Source organism: Sarcophilus harrisii, chromosome 2 (genome assembly GCF_902635505.1).
Source record: "Sarcophilus harrisii chromosome 2, mSarHar1.11, whole genome shotgun sequence".
NCBI classification, from domain to species: Eukaryota; Metazoa; Chordata; class Mammalia; order Dasyuromorphia; family Dasyuridae; genus Sarcophilus; species Sarcophilus harrisii.
The window spans coordinates 301,087,068-301,107,811 of record NC_045427.1 but is presented as its reverse complement, the minus strand read 5'-3'; the positions used below and the strand labels follow the sequence as shown (position 1 = coordinate 301,107,811).

Below are 20,744 nucleotides of genomic sequence, written 5' to 3'. Positions count from 1 at the left end.
ATAGAGAGCTATAGGACCTAGCTTCTTAAACTGTAGGTCATGACTCAGTATGAGTTTTCATAACTGGATGTGAGGGTTGCAAAACTATGATTTATTATCAGTAAATGTTTTATTTGTGTATCTATTTTATATGTTTATGTGTCTGGAATCACATAAAAATTTGCAAAAAGGGGTCACAAATGGAAAAAGTTTAAAAAGCCCTGGTATAGGATACCCAAGGTTAGTAAGCCTAGTCTAGATGAAGAGCCAGCAAAAGAGACTGGAAGAATCAGTGAATTGTTTGTTTTCCTTTTTGCTAATCTGGGTGGTTTTAACTCAGGCAACTCATCCTGTGCCTTTTTTCTACTCTAGATTAAGTTGTGACCGAAAGGACAACAAAGTTCTTTACTTCCTTATACTTTCTGAACCTTAGGACATGAGTTTAAGGATAGTAATGCTTTCATTCAAATTATGCTTTCTTAATAGGGTAGAAAGCCAAGTTGTGCTGCTAGAATAAAGTATTCAAATGCTTCAATGTACAGTCTCATCAATGTGGAGATCCCCTCCAATAAAGCAAAACCCATCCTTGCTTGCCCATCCTGTGCAACTAAACAAATTTGATTGGATCAGGATTTCTATGCCCACCAGCCATGGAGCTTAGGCTGAACTGTTGTTTTTATTTTTATTTTTTAAAAATTTGCTAGCCCTTCACTGAGCACCCAGTTAATCCCTATCCCCTTAATAATAGGCTGTGTAGTATATACTGTCATTGAGTCATGTGCTTAAATTCTTCCACTTCAGTATGAGTTTAGTGATGGGTTACAGTAATGAATCAATATTACCACTGGCACTTGTTTGGAAAAAGATTAACCTGGAGAGTTGGAATTATTTATGGAACAAAGCTACAGCAAGAAACCCATATAAGGATTAAAGCCATGGACCTGATATGCACCAAGCTCTATGTGACAGTCAGAATATAGACTAGCTTCAGAACAAGCTTCAAACTGATGCCCCTCCGCCAACCATCATTGCCCTTTTCTTGTCTCCATTTCACCAGAGACTTCATTTGTACCCTATCTCAGCTTCTACCAGAAGATTAGTTTGACATTTCGGTGGTTGTGTATTTTTACAGGTGATCCCCATTCTCTCCCGATCCTTTGGATTAACATTGTCTAATAAAGACTGATACTTCACATCTCTACTTTTATCTGCTTGTTTGACAGTTTCTGCCAACATCTGAATAGACAAAGGCAATGTCTCATGTACAATAAGGATATTGCCTTATGGGCATATATTTTGAGACTTTGATTCAATGATTTCAGTACATCTAAAAGCAGGAATACCTGAGAAACCATGAAAAGCTGGGAGAGATGCTGAAGATCATCTGGTGCAAGCCCCTAATTTTATAAATGAGGAAATCTCAGAGAGATACAGTGATTTGACAAAAAGTGGCAGAGTTTGGTACTAGAGCACAGGTCTCTTGTTCCCCAATGCTTTCTACTATGTCATGCTGTCTATTGATATACTTAAGGTTTTTTAGATTTTCTTTTTAATGAAGGTACTCAGACATAATTAAACTTCTCTGTATAAATGCAAGCTGGCTATTGCAAAAGAAGGGGGATCCAGAGGAATATTGTTTCACTTCTCTTTCTGTATTTATTATTACTTATGGAAACTTAAGTTCATCTTGTCTCTTGTTTTTTTCTCCTTACTTTTAATCTCCTAAGAAAAATATTTGTTTCCTGTGAAAAATACAACTTTGAAAGCTTGGGCAAGATTTTTGTCAGGTAATTGGAACAGTGGATAGGGCTCTGGTTCTGGAGTCAGGAATACCTAAGTTCCAATCTGATCTCAGACCCTTCCTAGTTGCATTGACCCACTGCAAATCATTTAATTCACTTTGCCTCAATTTTCTCATTTATAAAAGGAGCTGGAAAAGGTAATGGAAACCCCTCCCACCCCAAAGTGGTCACAAAGAGTCAGATACAATTGAAAAATGACAGAACAATATGAAAAGAAGATTCTGTGGCATCTTTCACCTGAAAAACAAAAAACAAAAAACTTCTTGCCATCATGTTATTTTTTGCTCCTGCCTTTTCCCCCATCAGGTGCTATACCTGCCTGTTGTTTCTTTCTTAAGAAATAATTTCTGATTTTTAAAAATTATCATGCATTTATTTTTTTCTCCCACAGTCTTACACCAACTGGGAAAAAAGAAAAAAAAAATGTAGAATCCTTGTATCATATAAGCATAGATAAAGAGAGCAAATTTCCCATTTTTTTAAAGTTCCTTTGTGATCTTTCTGAATCAGGAAAATCATTGAGTATATTAGAAATGTGGAGGAAGAAATATCAGAGAAAACATTTGGAATTAAGATAATCTGGAAAGAATGGTTTATTCCTCATATTCTACCCCCTCAAATTTTCCTATCTCATCAGGGTCTGCAAATCTCATTCCCATCTGTTCTTCCAAAAGAAATGACATTGGGGGTAGTGACAAAGCTTCCTAGCTGCCTACATGTTTGTTCCCTAAACCTTGTTGGGTGTTGTGATTTGCAGACAAGCTTGACCAAAAGAGAAAAAAATGTCTTTGGAAAATTAGGTCAACAGCCCAGTTGGGGGAGGGGAGGGAATTCAGATCTCATATCTTATTTTCCCATCCTTTGTTTTGTTCTTCTTGCCCCAAGCAATCCAAATAGCAGTCTTCACTATGGCTGGGAATAGTCATTTAATAGAATTTGTGTGTGTATGTGTATGAACCTATGGTCCAGGTATTCCAGTCTCTTTCCTTTTCTAGATATATTTTTCCTGATTACTGGGAGATTTTTATTAGTTTGAAAGCAAATAGATTAGAGCAGAGACACCATTGTATGTAGGTCTTCTTTCCTCTTTATCTGTTTAATCAATAAATTCTGTTCCCCTATAGTTTATTAGGAACATAGCTAAAGGGAGGGATAGAAGGAGGAGGCTCAGAAGCAAGTATTGTTTATTTTCCCTTTCTATGTTCATTGTCACTTATTGTGATACTTATTTATTTATTTTTTGATTTTATCTTTTTTTTTTTTTTATTAAATAACTTTTTATTGACAGAACCTATGCCAGGGTAATTTTTTACAACATTATCCCTTGCACTCACTTCTGTTCCGATTTTTCCCCTCCCTCCCTCCACCCTCTCCCCAAAGATGGCAAGCAGTCCTATACATGTTAAATAGATTACAGTAGATCTTGGATACAATATATGTGTGCAGAACCGAACAGTTTTCTTGTTGCTCAGGGAGAATTGGATTTAGAAGGTATAAATAACCTGGGAAGAAGAACAAAAATGCAAGCAGTTTACATTCATTTCCTAGTGTTCTTTCTTTGGGTGTAGCTGCTTCTGTCCATCCTTGATCAATTGAAACTGTTAGATCTTGTCTTTGTTGAAGAAATCCACTTCCATCAGAATACATCCTCATACAGTATGTGATACTTATTTATTAAGGATCTATTATATGCTAGGTATTGTACTAAACAGTGGGAAGCCAAAAAAGTGATTTAGTCCAGACTCCCAGGGAGCTTATATTCTCTTAGCAGGATTCAACACATTCATAGATATTGACTATATAAAAATACATGATTGAAGTGGGACACTGATAATTGGGAGAATCATAAAAAGTCTTGGGGGATGCAACACTTTTTCTGAACCTTGAAAATGAACTTGGGTGAGTAGGTAGAGCAGTGGATGGAAGTCCTAGGCTGGGAGTCAGGAACATCTGAGTTCCAATGTGACCTCAGATATTTACTAGCTATGTGATCATAGGCTAGTCACTTTAACCCTGTTTGCTTATATTCTTCATCTGTAAAGTAGTCTGGAAAAGGAAATGACAAGCCATTACAGTGTCTTTGCCAAGAAAACCCCAGAACAGGTCCCAAAGAGTTGAATAAAACTGAAAACAACTAAACAACAGTAACAATAAAGGGAGGTGGACTTTCATGAAATATAGTTAAGGAAGGGGAGCATTCTAGGTATGGGAGATGATCTGTGCAAAGGTGGGAGATGTAACTTTGAACACAGAAACTCAAAGCAGACATTTTTAGCTGGAAACTGTATTAAGGTGATTAATATGTGATTATCCTGCAAAGATGGGCTAGACCCTGATAGAAAAAGGTTTTAAGTGCCAAAAAAAGAATTTACATTTTAATCCAAAAGCAAGGGGGACTCACTAAAGCTTCTTGAGTAGAAGAGTATTGTAGTCAAGTGTGCTTTAGGAACATCAGTTTGGGAATTGTGTGGAGAGGGGAGAGTCTGGTTAAAGGAAGTCAATTGGGGGATTAAAAATATTTATGTTGTCTACATGAGAAGTAATAAAAGCCTAGGTGACACAGTGGATAGAGCAACAAGTCTAAAGTTAGGAATACCTGAGTTCAAATATGGCCTCAGACACTTATTAGCTGTGTAATTCTGGGCAAGTACCTTAATCCTATTTCCACATCTGTAAAAGGAGAAGGAGCTAGCAAAATATTCCAGTATCTTAAAAACAAAAACAAAAACAAAAACCCAAATCCAAACAAAAACTACAAACAAACCCAATAGTGAAGAAGCAGTGACTGAACAACAATAAAGTCCTAATCTAGGAGTTTTGGTGTGGTGGGAGTGAAGGGAAGAGGATTATGAAAGAGGTTTTGAAGAGAAATTGATGTGTTGTCCAGTAAAGGAAAGTCCAGTTAGTGTGAGAGGATGACTCCAAGATTTAAAAAATGAATAACTGCATGACTAATGGGGACCTTGACAAACATAAGAAAATAAAGAAGAGGGGTGGAGTTAGGGAGAATGACTATGACATCTGTGTGGGACACATTAACTAGGTAAATATGTTCAAAATTAGAACTGAGGACTGGATATATAGATCTGGGAATCATCTGTACAGAGACTATAATTGCAACCATGGGAACTGAGGAGATAACTAAGAAAGGGAAAATAGTGAGAAAATAGGGAGCTGGGTAGTACAGAGTGTTAGGCCATGAATCACAAAGGCCTGAGTTTGAATTTGATCTCAAACATTAGGTATGAGAATCTGGGTAAGTCACTTTATTTCTGTCGGTCTCAGTTTTTTCAATTGTAAAAGGGATTAATAAAAACACCTGCCTCTCAGTATTGTTGTGAAGATTAAATGAGATAAGGAGTTTTGTTGCTGTTCTGTCATTTCATCTGAATCTCCATATTCCAATTTGGGATTTTCTTGGCAGAAATACTAGAGTGGTTTGCCATTTCCATCTCCAGCTCATTTTACAGATGAGGAAGCTGAGGCAAACAGGGTTAAATGACTTGCTTTGGGTCACACAGCTTAGTGTCTGGGACCAAATTTGCACTCAGAAAGATGAGCCTTTTGGATGTCAGACCCAGCACTTTCTCCACTGAGCCACCTAGCTGTCCCTTTACTTTATTGGCTTCTTAAACTTATTTTGAACTAACCCTAGTGCCATCAGAAAGCAGGATCCATTATTGGGAATAAAAATGATGAAAAGATTTGAAGGTTTAAAGAAACCTGAAAAATTTTTCCCAAATTACTGTACCTTGATCCTAGTAGGAACTTAATAAATGTTTGAAAAAATGAATTAAATAAAAACATCTAAAAATAAATACTCCTTCTTCCTGGTTGGAACATTCTGAAATAGAACTTTTGAAATCACACTTAAGTCCTCTTCTCACCTTCCCTCATCCCTATCCTATAGCAGTTTTTAAAAGCACAGTGTCTAGAGCTTTTTACCAAAAGAAATTTACCATTAAGAAAGCTGACAACATTCATTCTCTTGGATTGTTTTGTTTTGATTACACATTAATCACCCCTCTACCTTGAAGAACAACAGATGCTATTCCAGTGGAGAAAGGGGATTTCAAAGATGAAAGATTCTTATATTCTGAAATTGAGATTTGTGGACTTTTACTCAAAATGCCTTTGTTCAAATTGGTGGAGGTCAAAGTAGGATGGCTGTGCTTTTAGTCACCTTCTAGAACAGGACTTGTCATGTTTTTTTTCTTTTGTCATGGATCCTTTCGACAATATATTGAACTCTATGGGCTCCTTCTTAGAATAATGTTTTTAAATGAATAAAATAAAATGCATTGGATTACAAAGGAAATCAAAAGTTAGTGAAAATTAAGATGTCATTTTTTTTTTTTGCTTGTTTTTCCCAGTAAATTCATGAACTCTCTGAAATCTATCCACAGACTCTTGGATCCCAGATTAAGAACCTTTCTCCTAGAGTAAATCCCTTCCAGACTCCTTTTTGTACTGAGTTGTTCTTCTGTACTAGAAAGAAAAAGGGCATGGAACCTCATTACTTTTGATGTCATATCAGGTGATTGAGCCACTTCTTTCACTACCAATGTGTTGCAGTAGAAAGAATGTTGGGTCTGATGTCAAATCTGGGGTTTGAATCCTTGGCTCTAATATGTGTAAGTACTTGGAAAAATCATTTAACTCTATAGATCTTAGCTTCTACCATTCTAAAATGAGAGTGTTAAATGTTATAACCTTTAAGGTGTGTTTTAATTCTAAATATGATCCTAAGATCGTTCCCTTAGCTTAAGTGTGCTTAAGACACCTCCTACTTACAGCATGGATATTCTATCAGTGAAAGGGTTTAAGCCCAAATACCCTTATATTGGACCCAAGTTTAGCTTAGATTGAGCACAAAGTGCCCCTTATAGCTTCTCCTTTATCCCCTAGGGAGAATGGCTATAAATGTTTCTTCTTATAATATCGAGGTAGTACTTGTCATCAGTATAGAAACAATTGTTCCTATTGACATAAAGAATTTGGGGAAGGGGCTATGTTTTTTGACCCTGAAGGAAAATCACATAGATAAAATAGCCTAGTGATCAGGATGCCCAGGAATTGGAAGAATGGAAACATATGGGGAAATATGCTTTTGGAATAAAGTTATCTAGTAATTTGTTTCCTTTGACATAACCCAATCCTTTCCTGTCTCAACAGATGATGGAGAGTGCTCTTATTTAGGTCAGGCTAGTTTTGTTTTGTTTTCTTATTTTCCAATGAGGCACAGCCATATCTCTGCCTCGGGGGTCATTCTGCCTCCTTTGAATATTTTTTCCTTCATTCATTTCGCCTTCCTCCCCTCCTTCATTCCTTCCACAAATATTCATTAAGCACTTACTAGGTGCCAGGCATTGTGTTAGTCATTGGTAATACAAAAATGGTTTTTAGGAGCCCCTCTACATTCAGAAAGTTTATATTCTACCCTTTCCTGAGTTCAGGTGGAACACCAATTAAATTTTAAGGCAGTGCTTGGCTAGTTAATTAGCCTAGTCTTCCCCATCCCCCCTTTTGGGCAAGAGTTCAACCTTTCTGTGGCCCTGAAAAGTTTTACCATTATGAAGATCCTGAAAATCTTAGCTTTCCCCAATCTTTCAATAGTGACAAAAATTTATTGTTTTTTAAGTACAAAGCAAGGTACCATGACTGGGGTCCAACCTTGACTTCAGAAAGGTGTCTTTAAGTTCTGTTTCTACTAATTATTCAACATTGGGCAAGACATTTCAATTTGTAATTAGGTGGTGTTTTGGACTTGGAGTTAGGAAGATCTCAATTTAAATCTAGCCTCAGACCATTTACAATCGGTGTATCTCCGGACAAATCACTTGCTTTGGTTTTCTCACCTATAAAATAAGGATAATAAAAACACCTATCTCTCAGATTTGTTGTGAGGATGAAATGAGATAATATTTATAAAGTACTTTGCAGACCGTAAAGCATTATATATATGATAGCTATTATTATTGACCCTCATAAACTCTAGCTACAAATACTTTACCAGCTATTATTATTTTTATTATTATAACTTATCCTTTGTCCCGGACAAAGTTATGACTGTAAGTTGCAGATGAGTTGCCAAATGAAATTAATGGAGGGAATTTCCATACTGAGAATTCCCTATACTGTTGAATAGAGGATCAGAATCCTGCTCTTGTCCCTTCTAATCACCTATCCTCCCTTCTTCCCCAAGTCTAGGGTAAGAGAAGGTATGTTAGTGCCTGAGACCAAATGTGAACTCGGGAAGATGAGCCTTTTGGATGTCAGACCCAGTGCTCTCTCTACTGTGCCACCCAGTTGCTCCTTTCCTTATTGGCTCCTTAAACTTATTTTGAACTAATAAGGTAGAGATCCGCCCTGACTCCATGGAGCTCACAATCCAGTGGTGGAGTTGGGCATATATTGAAATAGATGAAGAATAAAAATAATGGTGTTTATAGCATTCTGTGAGATTTGCCAAGCAAGTCAGCTTTGGGATACCTGGGAAGAGGGCATTGCAGAAAAGCAGTCTCCACCGGTACCTGTCCATCTCAAGAGCCATCATGGAAGGGATGCCTGTCTTTCAATCTGTCAATCAAATGCTACTCCCCTTGGCTAAAATCACTACGACTCTTTTAGATCCTCCAAAGATATCCACATTATAGGCACTGGCATGACAGGAGTGTCTGCTTTTTTCCTGACAGTCTTTTTCATTCCTCCCGGTTCTCACTCTCTCCTTTCCTCAGGCTGAGATGCACCTGATAAAACTGACCACCCTGCTGCCGACTCCTGCAATCCCGACTCCTTAAAGGAAGCAGTCCTGGGGCCCCAGGGCTGACCCTCTTTAGGGACATGCTAAATAGGCTCTTGTGTATAGGAAAAAAAGCCTGCACTTCCCTGTCTTTTGCATCCTGACGAATCTCTTTTTATTTGAAGAGTTCACATAAAGAGAAAGTGAAAAAATCCCCAGAACACTGGAAAGGAAGCCCTTTCATGGAAATTATCTTTAAGTTGAAGCTGGGAGGTCTTTATGTTCTAGTGTTTGTTCTTGAAGCAAAGGGAATCATCTTGCTCATTACTCTCCCCTGGGGGAAAGAGAAGTAGGTGAGAATTAGAGGGGAATTGGAGAAGCTTGTTTTTGCCCTTTTCATCTCTGTGTTTCTCTTCCCTGGCTCTGTGTGATACTCAGCAGGATGTCTTTGACACCTTCCATCTCTCTGACATGATCAAATCCTGTTCCTTGAATACTAGTTCTTTAAATTTCTGCCCTATCCAATCCATTTTTTAACTTGGGTAGGTTGAGGCATAGGGAGAAGTGTCAGCATAATCAAGTTTTCCTTGGACCTTAGTTCAAAGGAAGGTCAAAAATACAAAATTTGAGGCAAATTAGTCCTATTAAAGGGGGCTGTTAAGTGTTACAGCAGTTAGAGGACTGGGTCTGAAGTCAGGAAAATCTGAGTTCAAATGTGACCTCAGACAAGTCTCTAAGATGAGTGACTTTGGGCAAGTCACTTAACCCTGTTTGCTTCAGTTTCCTCATTTGCAAAATAAGCTGGAGAAGGAATGGCAAACCACTTCAGTATCATTGCCAAGAAAGCTCAAATAGGGTCACAAAGAATCAAACATAACCGAGCAACAAGTCCTACCAAAACCCTAGTGTGCTCTTGGGATATCCCCCACATGTAAGGAATATAAATTTCCCCCCAGAGATTGGCCAAAAAAACATTTTTTGTTTGTTTGTTTTTGAAAAGGGAATGAGAGAAGGGAGGTAAATTGGTAAGTCAGTGCAACTTGATTTGGGTAGTGTGACGTCTGTGCTTCCCCCCATCCCATTTTCAAGTTTCCTTCCCCTGCTGTTTTATTTTCTCACAAGGTTTGCCCTGCAGTTTCCAGAGTACTGCTGCATTTAAATCTATATTCTATTTTCTCTCCAAGAAAAATAGGTCAGACCTGAGGCACAGTTCACCAGGTGGGGTCTCTGAGGGTTTGATTCTGATATGCCTACTGAACACTTCAGATTTAGAACCTCATCCCTTCCACTCTTTTTCTGACCGCCAAGTTCATTCATATGATATGGGACGGTAGCTCGGGTATGGAGTAGGAATGTGGTTTCATCAGAAATGGATGTTTGTAGGCGGCTATGGAAGAATCAAACATCTTGGAGTCCCTGGATCTGTCATTTACTGTATTAACTTGTGCAATTTCAGTTCTTTGGTCATCAGTTTTGTTAGTCTATAAAATGAGATTGGACTCAAATTCTAAGTTTTCCTTTAGATCTAACTTTCAGTGATTCTGAGATAACCCCACCTAATGAATAGCATGCAGAAGAAGAGAAGATAGAGAAATGGCCCTGCTGATGACCATTAATGACAGAGATGACACTTTTATGACAATGGGGGTGGAAATGCATGAGAGATTTAGGCAAATCAGATTATTTTTTCACCACTTTGAAATTTTGTAACTGTTCAAGAAAGCTTCATCCAATTTATCTGTAAAATATGGATAGTAATGGCACACAATTAAAAAAGAGTGTGATATTATTATTCCAATTTTATGATAAAGCAGCTGAACTCAAAAGAAATCAAATGACTTGCCCAGGATTACATAGCTCCTAGATTTTTAAATCAGGATTTGAATCCAGGTCTTCCTGATTTTCTAGTCTAGCTCTCTGCTTTTCATTGCAGGCATTCCTACCACAGTGCTCTCTCTGACCACATGGAAATAGTTTGCTATCCTGTTTAATTAAGGGGTAGGTTAAGGACCACTATTTCAAGCAATCAATCAGTCACAAGTAATGGCTCTGTTTAGTTATTTATGCAACATGTTTTCTCTTCCCACCTCTTCTGTTTCCCCATCTTTATCCCTCCCTTCTGCCACTCCACCCCTAACTTTAACTCTGAAGTAAATCTGAAAGAGACTTTGGAGTATATATGTATGTACTGTGGAATGAACTGATGGGGACTTCCAAGTGCATTCCGTGTGTTTTCATAGTCCTTCCACTCTTCATGGCTCATTCAATTCTCATGTTACTATAACACTTTCCTGCCAAAAAATTCATAGGCTTTCCAGTTCACTATCTTATTTATTTGTATAAGTGTTTTAATTATTGGCACAAAGGGTATCGAATGTGTGTGAGAAAAGCTGGTTTGCTTTGTTCCAGTTCATTTGATTTAATCACAGTGAATTCAGTTATGTTGGATTCTTCATGACCCTTTTTAGTGTTTTCTTGGCAAAGACAGCAGACAGGTTTGCAAATTCCTTCTCCAGCTCGTTTTGCAGGTGAGTAAACTGAAGCAAACAGTTAAGTGACTTGCTCAGGGTCACACAGCTAGAAAGTGATGGGACTGAATTTGAACTCAGGAAGATGAATTTTCCTGACTCCAGGCCTGACACCCTATTCACTGCATCACCTAGCTACCCTAAGGGGACAAATAACATTAAAAAATCATCAGTTTTTCCATTTGCGAAGTGAAGAGACGCTAACACATCATTAAGATCAATTTCAACTTAAAAATTCCATGAGCTTAAATGACAAGCATGAGCTAGTCAGTGTTTTCCTTCTTTCATTAATGATAATCCTTTCTAAACTTAGTAAGATATCCTTTAAAACTTATTGTGGGCAAAATAAATAAACAGTTCACCCTGTGGCCAATCAAGGGAGATAAACTTCTCTAAATTTTGGTATAAACTTCTTGATAATTGACATGGGGTTTATTGTTATGTTTATTTGTGTATGCCATATTTTATTTGAAATGATGATTCTTGCCTTGATGGTAGGAAGTGGGAAGAATTAAATGGGAATTTTCATTTCACCCATATTGCTTTCTGTGATGAAGGATGGTCACGAGGAAGACTGGGGATGAAGAATTTAAAAAGATGATTGTTCTCCTGCCCGTTAGGACTGGTGGTTAATAACCCTACAACTTATCTTAAATTCATGTGGTTCTTTTTCTCTAGTTTTCAATGGGAATGCCTTACTTTTATTTTTTTCTCTGCTCTGAAAACTTGCTCAAACTTATATGCAATGTCCTGTCTGGTGGGTGAAATGGATTTGTGTTTTGTGATTGTGGTGCTCATGAGAATATTTTAACCAATATTCTTGCTGATTCCAGGTCTGGCTTTGCTCTCTGGAGCTCTATCTGTTTCCAGGATTGCTTCTCTCCGGACAGATGTGAAGCTACTCTTTCTTGCTACATGCACAGTGAAAGGGGATCTTGGGACCCTCAGCTTGCATGGGTGGTTTTTGGGTGAAGATCGAGCTGACTGCTGAGAAACTAAACAATCTTTGGGTCTTGCATGAGCTTCACAGTCATGCAAGTACATATTGTGTTGCTGTGTGTGTGTGTGCTGCTAATTCTCTTCTTTCTTTTTTTTTCTCCCTCCCTCCTTTCTTTCCTCTCCCTTTCTCTCCCTTTGGAAATGCCTCAGCAGATGTCAGTCAAAGTTCAGGTGAGTCTTTGTGTTTGAATGAAAAGGAGAGAATCCTTTCCTTCTTTTGAGTATGGATGTTTTGTGTGAATCTGTTTTTCCTGGGGTAGAGTTGATATCAGAACAGATTTTTAGCATTATAGGTTAACTAGTCCAAACTTTCATTATTTTACAGATTAAAAGAAAATAACAGTTTCAGAGAATTATTTTCCCAAGGTAAAGTAAGTAGTGCAGCTGTGGATTAAGTAACATGGATTCTTGTTGAATTTGTAATAACTTATCTTAAAATAATCAAAATATTGTCTCCATTACAATTATGTGCATATATGCATACATAGAAAAATATAATATATTCATGTATATAGTTATTTACAATTGTTTCCCTTAATTGTTCTATTTTGGTTTCACACATACTCTTCTTTATATATGGAAATGATTTTTTATATTTGCTAAATTCAGAATAAAAAAACTTTAAAAAAAAGAAAAAAGTTTTCTATTCAGCCAATACATAAGTATTGATTAAGTGCTAGATGCCAGATCCTATGTTTAGTACTGGTACTTCAAAGAAAGAATATAATCCCTACCCTCAAATAGTTTACATTCTAATGGGAGAGAGAATATACAAATAACTAGCTAAATTAAAAGATATATAAAGAGTAGATTGTAGAAAATCTTAGAAAGTATAGGTTTGGGGGGGGGAGATGAAGAGGTGACTGGAAAAAAGACTTATAGAAGGTGGGATTTGAACTGAAGCCTGAAGGAAGCCCCTATTTAATGAATGTCAAATTTTTAAAGTGAGGAGTAAAGCTTTGGAGAACTTATTTTCAAATCATTCTTCAGTTATGAATCATTCAGCTTATTGAGCATCTTAGTCTTATTTTTCTCATGCCTGCTTTTTGATTGTTAGCTATATTTAACATTTCAAGATTGGGACTGGTAGATAATATGATATATGTGGAAAGAGGCCTCTAGTTGTGTAATGAGAAACTGTCCTTTTGATAATTTATGCTATGATCTATGTGTCTTATTCTGCCTTTTGCAGAAAAGAGTGTGGAGGGACAGAAGGACCTGACTCAGGTTTAGATGACCATTTAAGAACATTTAAAACTCTTGGGCTTCTTAGCTTTAAATTGAGCTTACTAAAATACTAATTTGAACTAAAGAGAATAAATAAAACGCTACATTTCAGTCCTTCCCCATCACCACAATGGGATTGAATTCAGTTGTCTCATAGTCATAAAGTAAAAGTTTCTCAAGGATTGAGCATCTCATTATCTCATACTTTCTAATAGGATTATTGTTTATTAGATCAAGCAGAGGTAATCTGGTATCCTTAATAGTCATAGTTCTCTTTCAAATTGTACATGTACATTTGGTTTTGAATTTTTCCTAGTTAGACTGGGTCATCAGGCCATCCTCTAATACAGCCTTTAACCTACTTACTACTCCAACCATTGGTCCCCATTTGTTTTGTTGCTGTTCCAATTATAAACAAAAAGAAAAAGAAAGAATGTTTTAAGACAAAACTTTGCAAAAGGAATACCTCTCTTAAGATCATGCATATGTCTCAATTTTTGATGTGCAAATATGAATTACTATATATATCTATATATATACACACACATATATAACATATATAAAAGTAAGTCAATAGTTAAGTTGAATTTAAGCATATCTTCAAAATATTTTGTTAACAGAAACATTAACAAAACTCGCCAACTTTATATTACAGAAATTATGAATACCATATATTCTGTCACACTAATGAGGATGCGTAAAAATGTATGTAGGTGAATAATACCTATGGAAAAGGAAAAGTTACCGTATTTATTGACTTTTCTTCATATAATCATAATTTAGTATCTGAAATTTTGCTAATTTTAAAGACAATTAAATTGTCTATGTGCTGGTTGACTCCTACTTGTGGGTCTGCCCCCAAGTTGTATCCTAAGTCCTTTCCTCTGTTTATTTTTTTTTCCTTATGTCTTTCTTTTTTTTAATTTAATAACTTTTTATTGACAGAGCCCATGTCTGGGTAATTTTTTACATTATTCCTTGCACTCACTTCTGTTCCGACTTCTCCCCTCCCTCCCTTCACCCCCTCCCCCAACCTTTTCTGTTTAAATCTTCTTAAATATTCTCATTGACTCCCATTGGTTCAATTAGAGTTTAAGACCTGGGTAACCACCTGGACATCCTCTTGGCATTTCAAATGCAATAAAACAGAGCTTGTCTTTTTGCCCTTCTAAACTCATCTTTCCTTTAAACTTCTTATCTTCTGTTGAGATATCATCATCCTTCCAGTCACTCAGGTTTGCAACTATATAATTTTCCTTCTCTTTCATCTGACCTAATTTCAATAAGATGCCAAATTTTGTTAATTCAACTCCCACATCTCTCCTATGGGTCTCTTTCTCTCCACATACAGAGCTCACACTGGTTCAGAACTTCATCAACTTCTGTCTGTGTTATTGCAACAATCTCCCAATTGGACTCCTGGATTCTAGCCTCCTTTCTCTTAAATCTAAACTCTGTTCAACTGCCAAAATAATCATCCTAAAGCATGTAAAATAATGCCACTTTTGTGCTCAAATGCCTCTGGTATTTTTTTTTTTTTTATTCCTTTTAGAATAAAACAGGAACTCCTCAGACTGACATTTAGACTTTGGCTATAGCCTACCTTTCCAAGTTTATTTTAAATTATCTCCTTTCATGTAATCTGTGTTCTAATTCAAACTGATTGACTTGATGTTCACTGTACTTGATACTGAACCATTTCTGAATTTTTGTACAAGCTGTTCCCTGTGTCTGAAATACAATCCCTTCTCATCTGCCCCTTTCCATAGATTTCAAGGAACAACTAATATTCCATGGATGCTGCTGTGTTCTTCTTTACTTTCCTCTCTTCTCCTCTCTTTTCCCTTCCTCCTTTCCTTCTTTCCCCCCACCTCTTTTTCTTTCCTCTCCCCTTGTCTCCCTTCCCAGCTTTTTCTTTTCCCTCCCCTTTCCTCCTCTCCTCACCCCTTCTTTTCTCTCCCTTTATTCCCCTTCTCTCTTTTCCTCTTTCCCGCCTCCATTTTATTCTCTCCTTTCTTCTTTTCTCCTCTCTTTTCTTATCCCTTCCCTAATCTTATCCCTTCTTTCCTTTCTCTCCTATTGCCCCATCTCCTCTCCTTCCCTCCTCTATTCTTTCTTCCCTGCTCTCATATTCTCTCCTATCTGCTTTCCTCTCTTTTTATGCATATGTGTATATATATATATATATATATATATATATATGTATTCACTTAATCATTCATTTATTTATCTATTCATTGGATTACTTGTTTACATGTTGGAAATTTCTATTTAAATATTTCAGTTCCCTCAGCCTGAATCCCACCTCAGCCTGAAGAACAAACATTGCCTGGGACTAAAGACATCTGTCAATGTGGAAGTCTTTCCTTCAGTATCCTCACCTCAGAGGGGAAAGAAAATGCTCTTTTTTTTTTTTTTGGGGTTTTTTTTTTTTTTTTTTTTGGTTTGGGTATGTCCATACTCTTCTTCCCTCTTGAAACTGGGTAAAACAATTACCCAGACATGGGCTCTGTCAATAAAAAGTTATTAAATTTAAAAAAAAAGTCTTATAAGAAAAAAAAATAAACAGAGAAAAAGACTTCGGATACAACTTGGGGGCAGACCCACAAGTAGGAGTTAATCAGCATATAGACAATTTAATTGTCTTTAAAATTAGCAAAATTTCAGATACTAAATTATGATTATATGAAGAAAAGTCAATAAATACAATAACTTTTCCTTTTCCATACATTCTATTTAAATAAGCTACTTGAAGATAGGATCTCTATTTTTGTTTTGTCTTGGTGTTCCTAGTGCCCAGGACAATGCCTTGCACATGGTAGGTGCTTAATAGATGCTTGTTGGATTGGGTTTCACTAGTAGGGTAAATACACCAAAACATAGTATATCAGCTCTCAGGTACACTCTGGTTAATAAAATGTTTTCTTCACGAAAGGCACTCTTATTTTATTTCTTAATTTCTCTTCTTTAGTTCAATTTTATTTTATTTTCACTGAAGGAAGAGACATATGTTTTAGCTGAGTCCTCCTGCCTGAATTTTTCCTGTATTAGAAATTTCTAGAAAAGAATGAATTCAGAATGGCTTGGTTACAACAGTGGTGTAATGTGACCACAGTCAGAATATGGCATTTTGTAGTTTTCTTCTCCAATGAGATAGAAGCATCACATCTGCTTTTACTTAGGGGATATCCCAGTGGTTTTGCAACTGAGGTTTAAAGTCACCTGTCTTGTAGCCAACATTTATTGACCTCTAACACCTTTTCTTCAAACTTTCTCAACTCTGGCTTCTGTACATAAAACCCTGTATGGCTTTGCCTTCATGGCAGTAGCTGTCTGATTCATTCACTCCAGAATCTGAGCAAGTCTGATCTTGGATGAGGTGACTCCACAATCTTTTTCTTTCTATCTTCCTTGCCAGGCAATCTGGATCCAGTCAGTGGGGCTCCTGTAGAGAGATGCTTTAGCTTTAATTTTAGTAGTTCTCCACTCCCCCTCTTCTCTAACCCCCCAGGAATACAAGTAAGAGATTTTATAAACTAATGTAATTCTTTATCCATGGATAGCTGGAGGACTATAAAGGGCCAATTGATTAATTGATTAATTTTGCCTGCTGAGTGGATGGGTATAAGGAATACTACTGTAAAATACCCCTGGACAGCAGGACCTTGGCCTGAAGAACAAACATTGCCTGGGGCTGAAAGATATCTGTCAATGTGGAAGTCTTTCCTTCAGTATCCTCACCTCAGAGGGAAAAGAAAGTGCTTTTTTTTTTTTCTGTTTTGTTTTTGGTTTTGGTTTTGGTTTGGCTATGTCCATACTCTTCTTCCCTCTTGAAAACAGATTTAGAAGATAGTAAAGTGATGTTGTGCTTGTTATGAACTTTGTGGGTCTCATACTGAGTGCAATTGAATTTTTAAATGCCAGCTCCTGTGGGGCCTTTCTTAGTCAGCTATAACCAAGCCAGTAATACAGTAGAAAGGATTTGGAATTGAAGGGACCTAGGTTTAAATCTTGGTTATGCTATTTAGTATCTGTCGGTATTACCTTGGACAAATTGCTCAATTCATTTTGGTCTAAGTTTTCTCATCTCTAAAATGGAGGTTTAGATAGCTAGTACAATGGAAAGAATGCTAAATTTGGAGTCAAAAGACCTGAGTTCAAATCCCAACTCTGCCATCAATAGACCCTAGGCAATGGGGAGAGGGTGGGTTGGGGAGAGGAAGGGAAGAGAGTGTTTATAAAGCATTTACCTTGTGCAAAGCACTCTGCTAAGCACTGAAGATATAAATGTAAGTAAACTGGACAATACTTATTCTCAAGAGCTTTTCTAAGGGGAGGACAGCATTTAAAGAAGAGCTGGAGAATGACAAGGAGGAGGAAGGATGAAAAACTACCATGTAAAAGGTGTAGAAAGAAGTCCAGAGAGGGAGTCAAGTTTGAGAATGAAAGGACTGGGGCTTTTCATGAAATGGTGATTTGGTCCAAGGACCAGTGGGCCCAGGGACTCCATCTATTTAAGTGACTCTTGGCAAGTCAATTTGCTTTTTCCAGCTTTGAATCTATGATGCAATAAGTAGGTGACTTCTAAGGTTTCTTCCAATTCTAAATTGGTATTCCTATGAGTTGCCTGTTTTGGAGACACCCTTCCCACTCTTTCATCCCACCAGGCCTTTTGCTCCTAAGCTGTTTGGACCAGAGACCAAGGTGACAGAATCAGCTAAATTGAGATGATGGCGCTTGAGGAAGGGTGTGGGAGGAAAATAGGGATGGCAGTCTTGGACTCCATGTGAAGAATTACTGACAGTTTGCTTGCACAGGGCTGGAAGGAGGGGATAGAGGAGGAGGAATAGTTGAATATTACCCTATCTGTGGACCTGAGACTTGGTTCCTGCCCTCCTCCCTGTTATCCTGTTCCCCCATCCCACCTCTATCTAAATGGGGCTGTTTATAGTGTTCTAGTGACAGCCTTTCTCTTCAGAAGGGATAATAACTCAGGCCTTGGCTGCTGATTAGAGTTTGAATTTAAATGAATAACTGTGACCTTGTTGAAATGCCCTAGTTATTCAGAGGCCTGATGAGGAAAATAGTACTCCTGCTCTCAGTCCACCTCAGTATTGGCAGGAAAGTAAGGGAGGGAGGGAAAAGGAACTTCTGACAGGGAACACCAGAAAGGTTACTATTGCTGGAAAGAATTGAAGTAATTTTTGTTTGGTGTCTTTTCTCATACCTCCTTTCTTCAAAGTACCATTCTTTATCCTGGCCCAGTTCTTCCCATTCTCTTCTGACTCCACAACCTCAATCTAAGCATTTCTTTCTGGTTCTTAAATAAGCAATGAATATGGAGTCAGAGGATGTGGATGTTTGTTTGTTTGTTTGTTTTTCTCTTCATCTCTTTACGCCTCAGGCATTTTATCTGTAAGCAAAGGAATACTAGATTAGATAATCTTCAGGGTCTTTTTTAGCTCCTCAATTTATGATTCTTGGATCTCCCAATGTCCTTAAGTGTAATTAAGTAAAAAGAGACTATCAATCAATTGGAAGCATATCTCTTCTTGTCCACTCTGAGATAGAATAGTGTCTGCTAAAAAAAAAAATGGGACTATCCTCATGGAGGGTGCTAGTTAGCCAGTAAGCCATTTGGAGTCCCAGCAAGGCAATGGGGAAGGGAATCATCTTTTATTGGATCCAATGGACTCCATCCACATTTGTGACTCTGGACAGATCTTTAACCTATGTACCCTTTGCCTATGTGGAAAATGAAGGGGATTAGACTAGATGTCTTCTAAGTTCTCTTCCATCTTTAGATCTTTTTTTTTTTCCCCCTTTTTTCTTTTTCTTTCCTTAGGATCTCTGGATCCCATTGAAGCTATCAAAGTAGAATTTAATAAAAAAAAATTAATAAAAAAGTTCCTCAACTTTTATGCTGGGCACTGTGTACTGCATACTTTATTCTTTGAAAGCTGGGTATTGAACAGCAGAGAAAAACGATTCATTTTTATCTGTGGATAGTGCTTATAAATACACTTTTCCTCCCCCTATCCAAATTGTGGGCTCTTAGACACACTGCTCTTCAGTTCCACATTCTGTACTAATGTCTTCCATTCTTTTTCTCTTCTTCCATAATTAAACCTTCATGACTGCTATAATGGGTTTGTCTTTACTGAATCCCAAGGCCATCTTTATCCTTCCATCCCCACTGGATTTACGTAATATAGAGAAAAATCCTGGGGGAAAGAGCTACTGGGAAGTTGATAAGATCATATGGTCTGTATCTGGAAAGACTATTTGGAGGTCCAACTTCTTTTACTGATGAGGAAACTGAGAGTTACAGAAGTTAAAAGATTTGCCTAACACAACAGAGAAACTAAGTGGAAGAGAAGAGGAAGATAACATCTTTGTTTCAAGGAATGAATGGTAGCCTATAGCTTTTAGCTCTAGAAGCATGGGTGCCTTTTTCCTCTTCCTCCACACCTGACTCAAATGCTATTGATGGCAGAAAGTACCTTGTTTCCCTCTTTCTTCTGCTTCCATGGGGAATCACCAGTTAAACTTGAGGATATAGGATGAATTCAAGGTTATCCTAAAAATACTTTTTTTCCCCACTTCTCCCTCTGCCCTCCCCCCAAAAAAATATTTTCCTCAATGGGGTACAGTTCTAGAGAGACCAGGCAAGAAGGAGGGGAGGGAGAATTTACAGTTATAATTGGATTGCAAGGAGGCCCTAAGCTAAACTAACTATGCTCAGCTTCTAGCCATTTACCCATTTGGGGAAACATATACCTACTGTATATGTTCTTAATCTACAAAGTATGAGTGAATAGCTGCTTTACTGCTTATATGACAGCTCTGGCTGGCTCTAAGGAAGGAAGACCGTATATGCCTGATGTGGAACCCTAGACTGGGCCATCTTTAGATTTTCTTCATGCCTCCCTATAGAAAAAGGAATCTGGTAGGAAATACTGAGGGAGCTTACTCAATTTTCATTTAAGGGAGCCTGAGTCAATAGGAGATTTGAATGCCAAAGGTGTTATGGATGCTGCTCTGAGCCCCCTTTTTGTTCAGAAGTTCTCAGATGTTTCCAAGTGATTGTAAACTGTGTTCAATAAGCAGAGACCATTTTGGAAAAAAAATGAGGAAAGATATTTGATGGTGTCCTATAAACATATGACTTTTTGGTTAAATTTGGTTTGGTACAAATAGTTAGGTAGTTAGGTAGTTACGTAGAAGAGTAGATAGAGTGCTAGGCCTGCAGTCAGGAAGAGGAATTCAAATCTGACCTCAAGACGTAAAATGGGGATAATAATATCACCTATCCCTCAGAGTTGCTGTAAAGATTAAATAAAATAGTATTTATAAAGCACTTTGCACAGTACCTACACATCTTAATAAATCTCTCTTCTTAAATCCATCAAGAATAGCTTCTGTAAAGTGAGTCTCATTTTTTTTTATTGTAGTAAGTTTATTTTT

At 37.4% G+C, this 20,744-nt stretch overlaps 1 protein-coding gene across 1 annotated transcript in view; it reads left to right on the top strand.

The window, feature by feature from the left end:
* Positions 1-20,744, top strand: part of NRXN3 (neurexin 3) — a 2,051,432-nt gene that overhangs the window by 129,655 nt on the left and 1,901,033 nt on the right. Inside the window, exon 3 of the mRNA XM_031949344.1 lies at positions 12,204-12,221. Coding sequence (XP_031805204.1) covers positions 12,204-12,221 — 18 coding nt within the window. The remainder of the gene's footprint in view (positions 1-12,203; positions 12,222-20,744) is intronic.